At 39.8% G+C, this 11,432-nt stretch overlaps 1 protein-coding gene across 1 annotated transcript; it reads right to left on the bottom strand.

The window, feature by feature from the left end:
- Nucleotides 1-8,758: 8,758 nt before the first annotated feature.
- On the bottom strand, nt 8,759-11,419 carry LOC146504344 (TOG array regulator of axonemal microtubules protein 1-like). Its single transcript, XM_085130317.1, has 7 exons — nt 11,153-11,419; nt 10,596-10,812; nt 9,836-10,178; nt 9,645-9,750; nt 9,267-9,508; nt 9,005-9,163; nt 8,759-8,888 (listed from the first exon to the last, which is right to left on the bottom strand). Exons 1-7 carry the CDS (start codon nt 11,156-11,158, stop codon nt 8,759-8,761), a joined length of 1,203 nt encoding a protein of 400 aa, XP_084986443.1. The 5' UTR covers nt 11,159-11,419.
- Nucleotides 11,420-11,432: the final 13 nt, after the last annotated feature.

Below are 11,432 nucleotides of genomic sequence, written 5' to 3' on the forward strand. Positions count from 1 at the left end.
ATTACTGATCACAAACATATTAGACATGACAGAGTATTCTCAGTCTGCAGTTTGTGTGAAATCAAGGAGACATTGTTTGAATTCAAGTCCAAACACTTTTGTGCAATAATCTGACACTTTTACTATAAAATACACTAAGAACAGACAGATTGACACACACAGGAACATCACCAACAACAACTAATTTGTGTCCTCAGAGCCTGCTTTTGTAAAGAATGGCAGACTTGTCTGTACATTGCACACTGTCATAGTGTTTGTTTAGAGAAGAAAACAAAGCCTGTTTGACTTTTAGAGGCAAATCCATCAGCAGCAGAAAGGAATCGAGATCCTGTCAGGACTCCTTCAGCCTGATAACTGGGGTTAAGTAAAGACAGCATGTCTGTCTGGACTAAAGGTCACCATCCTCTGTCAGTGTGTGCGATAGAAACAAAGTATAGCACGATAAATCTTGAAAATATAGTCACTGGCAATACTGCATAATTTTTTTTAAAATAAAGCATTTTTGGAGTTTAGTAGGAAGAAACACAGAGGTTTTACAGTAAGTTAAATGCACTGTTGTCTATGTTTACCAGATTCTCGTTAAAAATCTTTAGATTTCTATTTGGTTTCTTAACAATGTCTCCATGAAGCCCTGTGACACAAATCAATTAGTTAAAGTACAGTCATGTCTTAAAGACATCAAGGCCTGGATGACCTCGAATTTCTTGCTTCTAATTTCAGGCGAAAGCGAGTTTTTGTGCTCGACCCTAAAAATGTTAGAAACACAGAGTCCAGATACTTAACTCCCTCTGCATCCTTGTCTTTCCCCTCACTCCCAACCAGTTGCAGCAGATAGTTGCCCTCCCTGAACCTGGTTCTGCTGGAGGTTTCTTCTCTTTTAAACAGAGTCGTTCCCTCCCAGTGTTGCCAAGTGCGTGCTCATAGGGAACATCTGGTTGTTGTGTTTTTCTTCTCTAATATTATAGGGTCTTTATCTTAATATGCAAAGTGACTTAAAGCAATCACAGTTGTGAAGTAGTGGAATATAAATAAAATTCAAATTGGCTTATTGCAAATGATAAATGATCATTTATACAATCTATCAAAGTGATTATGGGGGATTTCTGCTAAGCTGCAGCCTCTCTTCACTATAACTCCTGTTAAAACTATTTTAGGATCATGTTCTTTTACCAAAACAAATACCACAACATTGAAGTCTAGGGAGCCAGCTTCAGTGTTAACTTAAGCACAGCTCAGTAATTTCTTAAGCTGATGCGTAGTTTTTGTTTTTAACTACCCAAGTTGCTAGCTGCTTGTTAAACAGTAACTTCAAACTGTCAGTAAAACCAAGTCCAGCTCAGTTAACTCATGGGTCATTCAATTTGTAATCAACACGGGTCTTCTGCTCAACCATCCATCATTTTCATAAAAAATGTTATCATACAAAGTGTGGGCACATATGATGAGTGCTGTGAAATTTTAGGTTCATAATAAATACTACTCAAAATAAGTTCCTTTGAAAAATGCTCTGTCAACCCACTTTCAGGCATGTTATATTTTTTTACGCACTGAAATCTGATGCCATCTCAAAAACCAAGAAAACTCCCTGAAGTTTTCAGACATCAAAATGAATGAGGCTCTATAATTTTGGAAAAATGATGCTCTTTCATTTTATTTTCAACCTGGACTAAGCAAAGTTGTACTACTAAAACAAAAATATCAGTAGATTTTCCTGTCCAACAAGAATATGTGCATATTTTTCATTTGGGAGACTTGAGGGACTCCATTTCAAATCATCAGAGCTGCGGTTGCAGGGTGGTTGGTGCCTGTTGTGGTGGTAACCACTAAACCATCCCGCCTAAAGATTATGGCCAACCGTTTGGCGACTCAGGAGGGGAAAGAGGTGATCTACCTGCACTGTGCATAGTGAGGGTGGAGTGCTGCTGACTTCGAATGAGAACACTGTCGGGTGGTGGAAGGAATGCTTCAAGGACCTCCTTAATCCCACTGGCATGTCTTCCATGGAGGAAGCAGCGTCTGGAGACGAGAGGCAACTCGTCTATCTCGCGGGTGAGGTCACTGTGGCAGTTAAACAACTCCTTGGTGGCAGGGCCCCTAGGGAAGTTCCTGAAGGCTCTGGATGTTGTAAGGTTATCTTGGTTGACACGCTTCTACAATGTTGTGCGGCGATCAGGGGCGGTACCTCTGGATTGGGAGACTGGGGTTCCCATTTTTAAGAAGGGGGACCGGAGGATGTGTTCCAACTATAAGGGTATCACACTCCTCAGCCTCCCTGGGAAAGTCTATGCCAGGGTGCTGGAAAGGAGAATCCATCCGTTAGTTGAACCTCAGATACTGGACGAACAATGCAGTTTTCATCCTGGTTGTGGACCACTGGACCAGCTCTTTACCCTCATGAAGATACTGGAGGGTGCATGGGAGTTTGCCCAACCAGTCTACATGTGTTTTTTGGCCTCGGCATTCGACCGTGTCCCTCGGAGTGTCCTGTGCGTTTGATGTGGAGCTCTTATGTAATGATTACATTTTTAAGATGTAAATTTCAAGTGAAAAACATAATATTTATCTGTTGCATAGTTTACAGTGCGGTGTTTTATGCACTGGGTTATCATGTAGAGTTCTGTTTGTCATCTAGCACCATAATCAGGTTTTGTTTTTATTCCATCTTAGATTTTCCAGCTGCTGTGCCTGAGCAGCCACCCAGAGACCCTTTGCTGCAGTTAGTCTCCCTGCAGGAGGCGTCTGGCTGTGTGTGTCAGAGTGTGTGGATGCTGGAAATGTCCTGCTGGGTTGCAGCGTGAAAGAAGCTCTGGGACTCTGAGGGTTTTCTTAAAGTAGCTTCATCTTCAGAGTGAACAGAAGCAGGTCTACTTACTCCACACTGCCTTTGATACAGAGCTGTTTTATATCATTGAACCCTTTTACATGTTTATTTGTCATGAATTATGTACCTAATTTTGGTTTTACCATTGTGGAAAAAAAGTATGTCAAAATTGTCTGAATACTCCTAACACAGTAGAAGATTGGACCACTGCTGTGGCAGCTCATTCAGAAAGTGTTTTGATTCCTTTTCTCTGCCACTAGATGGCGATTATGTTCATACACAGAAACACCAAAACCAATCTAAGAAGAGTCTTTTCCCTTCCTGTTATAGATCTGAAAATGGCTTCAGTTCAGGACATTTTCAAGATGGTCCTCATTGAATTTATTAATTTTTTTAAAAAAAAAAAAAACTATTTACAGTGTTTACAACATCTTCTAAACAAAGTAGTCTATCTTAGCTTCTATTTTTTTAGAAAGTAATATTTTTATGGCCAAATTGAAATGAAAACCATACAGAACATCGTCTGTGAAAGTTCTCAGTCATCCAGGTCATCGTAGTCAAAGGAGCTTGCAAAGAAAGGCGTCTGGACTTCTTTAAGTTTACTTGAAGACGTTTCACCTCTCATCCGAGAAGCTTCTTCAGTTCTAAGGTCAAATGGTGGAGAGTCCCAGATATAAACCTAGTGGGAGTATCCCCCCACAGAGGGACAAAAGGACCCCCTGATGATCCTCTAATCGCCTGAGCCAAGGTGTGGAACTGGGTGTGGGTCCCAATCAGCCAGAGTTTCGGGTAAGGCAAGGCAAGGCAAGTTTATTTGTATAGCACAATTCAACAGCAAGGTGATTCAAAGTGCTTTACAGAGACATTAGAAACAAAAACAAATAAAAAGCATGATTTAAAATTGATTAAAACAAGCAAACTAACTAACTAATTAACAAACAAACAAACAAACAAAACAGTATATAAAATCAAAACAGATAAAATCAGAACAGTAGATAAAATCAGTAGTTAAGCTTAAATTTCAAAACTTACATTTTAAGTGCGGATTTGGTCAGTTCATTGTGAAACCTGGCCCCACCTTATCATGCGAATTCCTGAGGTCAGATGGCCCAGGATGTGAGTGGGCGTTAAGGCGTCTGGAAAGGGATCTCAAAACCGGATTATAGATGGCAGAGAGTTGGTGTCGTAAACCACCGCCTCTGTTCAAAGATGGTCGCTCACAGTGGACATAGATGGCTTCTTTCACTCCTCTTTCAAACCATCTGTCCTCTCTGTCCAAAATGTGAACATTGGCATCCTCGAAAGAGTGTCCTTTATCCTTAAGATGCAGATGGACAGCTGAGTCTTGTCCTGTGGAGGTGGCTCTTCTGTGTTGTGCCACAACACAGAAGAGCCACCTATTGATTTCAATTACAGTTACAGTTTTTTTCAAGTAATGTGTTAAATGTTCTTAAAAATCCTTCGTAAGCTTTATTAACTTCTGTTTGTTCATATACAATATTCCAATCTTGCTTTAAAAGTTCATTTCTAAGACAATTTAATGTCTTCTCTGTTCTCCAGACGCTTTTCTTTGCAAGCTCCTTTGACCATACAGAACATCATTCTGTTTCTCTCGCAGGAGTTACAATTTTATCCATAAAACACTTTCATTCTGCTAACTGACACTGATTGATCCTTGAACGTCTTAAGACAGCACATAGTCTTCATTCATGTTTGCTTATTCATGACTGTAGTTATATTTACATATGAATTTTCAAAAACGGCCTGTTTTGTAATAACTTTTCAAATAATGATTAGCATAAAAAGTTATGAAATCTATGTTTGGTTTTTTATTTCTTTGTTGTAACAAAGTATTTTGGAAATAAATTGTATATTGGTGTAAAAGTATCAATATATTTGAGGTTTGGTTTCTAAGAGCCAACTCTGTTCTTTGGCTCGACTTTCTTCCATAATCTGTCTTTTCACTTTTGTGAGAAATAAAAGACAATTTAAGAACAGATTGTCAGAAAAAGAAATGACATCAATAACTACACCAAGGATTCAAAACAAATTTTAAACTTGGCTTAAAGACCATAAGTCTGATCTGAAAATGTCGACCAACTTCAACATTTAGATTGTGACACTAACTTGTCTCTCTTCCACAGTGTGTTTCTTTTGTCCTGCTCCCCTCTCCCTTAACCAGTTGTGGCAAATGGCTGCCCCTTCCTGAGCCTTGATCTCCCAGAGGTTTCTTCCTGTTAAAAGGGAGTTTTTATTTCCCACTGTTGCCAGGTACTTGCTCAAAGAGGATCATTCAATTGTTGGGTTTTTTTCTGTATTACTTAGTGTATTTATTTTACAATATAAAGCACCTTGAGGTGACTGTTGTGTTGATTTGGCGCTATATAATTAAAACGGAATTACATCTCTGAAGAAATGTTACATGCATGTTTTGTTGCCTTTTTAAAGTGATGGGGGAGTAATTGTAATGGGCTAATAAAAAGGGACAGACATGCTCTGTGTAAAGATCAATCCTTTGACCATCATTCACTGCATCAGTAATTGCTTTAACTTATAGTCCATAATGCTGTAAAAACAAAAAAAGAAAAAGCTGAGTCATTTTCACATTTTTATTGAGGTTTGAATTCAGAAAGTCTGTTGCTGATCTCAGTAAATGTAACAGGATGTCTCCGTCCCTGCCTGAAAATTTACAGATGTGGGTAAAACAGGGTGATGTGTTATTGTCAGGTTTGAGTGAATAACAGGACCCAAATGCAGGACTTCCTGAGAAGCCACAGGCAGTTTATTTACTTCACTTAGACTTTATTTCAGTTTGGCCAGCAGTCACGTATAGGTTCAAAAAAAATGGCACGAGGCTGCAAAAATATTTATCATCTGGTAATCTTTATTAATGAAAGCATGAGTGCACCCATCAAAACACACCAAAGAACCCAACCCCTGTAACAGCAACTGGCTTCTTTTTATTCTCTACCATTCAGGTGAGCATCTGGAATAGCCCAAGTCTGGAGGAAGCAAAAAAATGAGAAACAAAACATCCACATATGCAAACATCAAACCACAATATAACACATGGAAGACATTTATATTTTGTACAAAGTCCTGTGAATAATTCAATATGTATATGCTTCAGTCAATTGCATATAAATTAGAAACACCAAGAGTGAAACTTCCCCAACCTGGCACATTGGTTTACTCCAGGAGCTCATAGGCAAGTAAGAAAATCAGTTGTTGTGCTTCACCTTTGCTCCCAGTGTGTCCTGCCCATTATTAACCAAGCTTTCCCTCTGTTACACTGGAGTCCTTGCCAGTGTTTCTCACCCACGTTCATGTGATTAAGATTCCTGTAACAAACGAAACTTTGTATTCCCGTGAAAAGATCTTTTTTTATTGAGTCTGCTTTTGGGTAAAGGCCAACGTATCGACCTTCCTTGGGACAGAAAATAATCTGTGTCTTAGTCTTAATATTTGTCAACAACACACACAAAACAAAAATGAGCATTTAAATTTAAATGGCATAAATAACACTGAATATAAACAGTCTGGTTTTATAATATTGAAATGAAAGAAATTCTATTTTTTAAATTCAATCATTTTGAATTTTTAGCAGCACTGCCAAACTCTGATTCCTTCTTTAATAAACCTGGAGAGTCACTTACCTCTGTGTCAGTACTTACCAAAATATTGCCTCTTGCCCCTCTGACAGATGACCTCGCCTGAGAAAAAAAACAAAACAAAAAAACTTAAAATGGCTGCAACTGCTGTGCTCCCTAAATTAGTACAAAGGGGGGAGGAGAGTGGGCATGTTAAATATTACAGTTAGATTTTCTTAAACTTTCACTCTTAGAAAGCATTCTGTTTTAAAGCAAGCACTTCAGAGACATGATGTTTGTGCAGGTCTCCACTCCTTCCTTCTCATGTTATCCAGCCACTGGTTCAGTCTTGCTGCTCCATCATAACCTTTAGTAAAACGAGAGGCTCAGAAGCAACAAGAGTATTGTGTGAAAAGAGATCTGAATAAACAAAGAGTGGCAGACCCCCCGGCTGTGTTGTGTTCTTGCTATTAGCAACTTTATGGTGATTCAGAACATACACCAGTTAGTGCACATCAGAACAAAATATCGGTATTTGTAATGAAAACTGTGCAGAACATTAGGAAAGAAATATACTGTGCAGGAAGACTAGCAGCATAAAACCAGTTTACTTTCATCACTCCAGGCATGATATTACACTGTCCCAAATATAGTCATGGACCAAGTGAGGAAATGCAATATTTGCTTTTGAAGGAATCCTTTAAATGGTAAATGGTAAATGGCCTGTATTTGTATAGCGCTTTTACTAGTCCCGCCTAGGGACCCCAAAGCGCTTTTACACATCCAGTCATCCACCCATTCACACACTGGTGGAGGCAAGCTACAGTTGTAGCCACAGCTGCCCTGGGGCAGACTGACAGAAGCGAGGCTGCCATATCGCGCCATCTGCCCTTCTGGCCAACACCAGTAGGCGGTAGGTGAAGTGTCTTGCCCAAGGACACAACGACCGAGACTGTCCGAGCCGGGGCTCGAACCGGCAACCTTCCGATTACAAGGCGAACTCCCAACTCTTGAGCCACGATCGCGATCTTTAAAAGCCAAAGATCCTTTTTTATAGATGATGTTTGGTGAGTATTCATGCATGCATCATCCATTAATGTTTGGGATGAGGGGCTGATTGACTTTGTCAGGACTGTTTTTCCCAATAAGCCACCAACATTAAACTTTGACAAGCCTTATGGCCAACTCAACCCATCAGATCTTTGATGTGTTAAAGCCAAAAACCTGCTACAAGACACAATTGAGAGGACTGATGAGAAAAGAAAGTGAACTGGATTTTCTTCAAATTTAAAGAGCACCATTAGGTTTGGCTCATTTCGCTTTGTTAGTGAGCGTACATGTAGCTTACAAATAAGTCAATTGAATTAAGGGAGGGAAGAATCAACTTGAAGGCTGAACTCCAGGAAAAACTAGGAAGCTTGAAAGGGAAACAGCAGTTACTTTGGCTGCTTCCACAGCCGCTCCTTAAATACCTGGTCTTGCTGACACACTTAATTATCAAGCTGGTGCCTACATGAAGGTGAGAATTTCACTCCCAACCACTGAATAGACAAGATTGTATCCACACGATGGCTTTATTGATCCCTTTGCAGAGGTTTGAAATTTCTTAAAATAAATCTCAGAAAATCGGTTTGGTTTCGATGTTTAAATAATTTTTCCTCAACAACAAACAGGAGCAAGCCTGTGAGCATCGGTCCAAACAAAAACAATACAAAGATATTATTAGTAGCTAACATATTGCACTTTAGGCTACTGACTAGATAGCCACTAATTACGCGAGGAAATACAAGAATAACTCTGAATGCAATTTGATTTATTGAATTTGTTTATTGAAAATGACTTGAAGAAAGACGAGAACATTTGTTGTTGTTTAAAGTTTTCTTTATTTTGTGCCAAATTGGTGCCAAATCAATAAATGAGCGGTAGAAGCTACCGTTCACAGATGGAAAATGTAAAACACTCACTTGCCACTCTATTAAGAACATGTTGCTTTTTGGTCAATGTGATGGACCAAAAAGCAACAAAGTTATTGTACCCAATTGATCCCTATGAGCAACTGTGGAGAGGAAAAACTCCCTTTTAACAGGAAGAAACCTCTGGCAGAACCAGGCTCAGGGAGGGCGGCCATCTGCCTCGACCGGTTGGTGGATAAGTGAGTGTTTTTTGTGCATATTAAATATTTAATTACTGTGAATGTTATATTAAATATTTAAATGACATATATACTTACCTGAAGCTGACGTGATGTGGGAAATTTCTGAAAATGCCACACAGAAATGAGCAGCCTTCAAAGTGGTTTCTTAATTTGAAGGCTGCTCATGTGTGCTGTGCGGCTTACCTGTGTCTGTTATTTCTGAAATACGTCTCTGAGTCTTCTTTCCACCTCCCAGCGGGATTTATCCGGGACGCTTTCTATCCACATTTTTCTGAATTTCCTCTGTTTGACCAGGTCTTTTAGGATGGCCTTTCCATGAGCTCTGCAGAGAGAAGCATTTTTAATCAGCACTTTAGTTTCTAAGTAAATGCAGAGAATTTATCAAAAGAAAGTCAAAATAGAAATATCAGCCTATAATTGTTAAAAGTTCACACTGACCTGACTTCAGAGGAGGCATCCTGACACAGTTCACTGACAGCCAACAGGAAGCATTTGGTGAAAATCTGTCCTGCAGACAGAACTTTCTCCGCTTCTGTAAATATATTGATTATAAGGAGCCCCAGTGCGGCACCAGCTCTCACGAGAACGCTCTTATGTCTGAGGAAAGGAAACACAGACAAATCCACTCAGTGTGTTTGATTTTCACCTGATCTGATTGTGATGCTGGGGTCACAGATACTCTTCACAGGTGTGAACTTACTTCAAACCGTCAGTCACCAGGCTGTTTAGAAAGCGACTCGGGCTGCAACATTGAACCAGAGCTGTCAGAGCTTCCTTGGCATGCTGCTGAATTAACACATTGGTATTTGCCCTTGCAAACACCTGCAGTAAACTCTTACAGGTCAATTCAGCTTCTTTGTCCATCTTCTCTCTGAGGTGTGCACACAAATATATTACGATGTCCAGTGCCGCACAGGACACACAAGGGAGATTGTTTTTAATCTAAAGAATCAGAGGAAAATTTCAGCAGTTAGAAATCAAACCTGTTACAAAACTGCATGAGACAGGGCACGCTTGCAAACATGGACAGAAGAGGGTGGCAAAAACACAGATGTAGAGAGAAAAACAGCTGGTATACCTCTTGTGTCACCCCCAAGCAAACTCTACGGAGGTTTAACTCCAACTCCACTGGGTGATGTTGCGCCAGGGTGCGGATGTATCGCAGCCCCTCTATCTTTTTCTGCCTGTAGGAAGATCAAATAGTTTTAAAACTCATATCCTCACATTAAATTGAAAATAATTAATGCTAACAGTAGAAAATCATTTTACCAGTCGTCCTGACTCAGCAGGCTGAGGCTCAGACAGAGAGTCTCTGAAGGATTCGAGACTGGCTGTAGCTTCTCCCGTAACTTTTTTTCAATTGACAGGAGGTACCCCACAATAAGCCCTTCAAAGTCCACCTCTGGAGGGTGCCTAACAACCCTTGCTCGAGCCCCCTCTCGAGTTCCAGCTCGTGGAGCTGGAACTCGAGAGGGGGCCGGAGCTGGAGCTCGGGAAGGAATTAGCCTCCGACGAGCTGCAAGGGTTTGGGGCGCAATTTTTTTAATTGTTTGCTCCAATGCCCTAACCGTATGTTGGGCTGTCACCAGCCTCACACCAGCAACTTCTTTGTCTGCACAGATTAGATCATGAAATATTTATTACTCACATTTCTGTTTGTTTGCAGCTGAGAATTGACCAAGACAAAAGTGCACTTTAAAGGGGAGAGCAAACCATGTATGTCTATAAGTGTGTTTATTAAATTAAAGTACAAGTTTTCAATTCAACATAATCAATCTTAATTAACCATTTACCAAAATTTGTATTCAAATAAAACCAAATCACAGGCTGGATAAAAAGTGAAGCTGAAATGTCAAATTTTTCACCTCTATAGATATTTTACCATGGCAACACCTTAACATTCAATGTGTTTTAGCAATGTGTAAACTCTGGTTGGAGGGTTTATCTCTCACACAACAGCTGATTAAAAGTCTGAAGAGTTTAAATGTCTGACATTCTGACTCTTTACTGCGTCGATATAAGAACTGACCTGTTACTCTGTAGTTTTTTGACCTCACTGGAATCTGACATCTGTGAGGTGTTTCTCTGAAGGCTGTTACGTTTCCAACAGCCACCCTGGATTCCAAGTGACCATTGAAAATCCGGTTACGGATCCGATTTAAAACGAAGTCCTCTACAGGTCGAAGAATCTCAGTGGGTGGAGTGGGTGTCCTTCTCTCCGTGTTTTCTATGTCCTCTGTATATCTCTAGACAATCAGATTAAAGGAAAAAAAGCTGAGTTGACTTGAAATGTTTAAAAATTATTTTACAAAAATAGATTCACAATTTTACTGTAATAAACTAAACGACATTACACCATCACACATCTAATCCTAGAAGGTTTGTTTTTTAAATGACCAAAGTATTTTAACTTTATGCCACAACAACAGAAAGCATGAAAACAGAAAAAGTGATGAGCTGTCTTCATATCTCAGTTATTGTTACAACAGTGTTTATCTGTTTTACTTTTTAGCATCTACGTTTTCTCTTCAGGATTTTGAGATGTGAAAAGTATGTTTAGAGAAGTAAAAAGAAGCTTGTACTTACATTCATTTCTATAAAGCGATGATTTTCGTTGCGCTATCGTGTAAAGTTATAATTTTTGCCTGTTTAAGCAAACAAAAATGCAGTTAATGCACCGAAAGCTGTATTCTCCCAAAGTGACGTCTAAAAAACGAACGGGTCTGACAGTGGTAGGGTGTTTGTGACGTTACACAGAATGTCACGTGCAATGTCTTGCCGTTGTAAAGCTGCATCCATGGTAACAAAACAGCCAGGGTAGGGGAGATTCCAAGATGGCTGCCGAGTAGAAGCATCTCCGCTGAAC

The sequence above is a fragment of the Neolamprologus multifasciatus genome, chromosome 14 (genome assembly GCF_963576455.1).
Source record: "Neolamprologus multifasciatus chromosome 14, fNeoMul1.2, whole genome shotgun sequence".
Taxonomy (NCBI): domain Eukaryota; kingdom Metazoa; phylum Chordata; class Actinopteri; order Cichliformes; family Cichlidae; genus Neolamprologus; species Neolamprologus multifasciatus.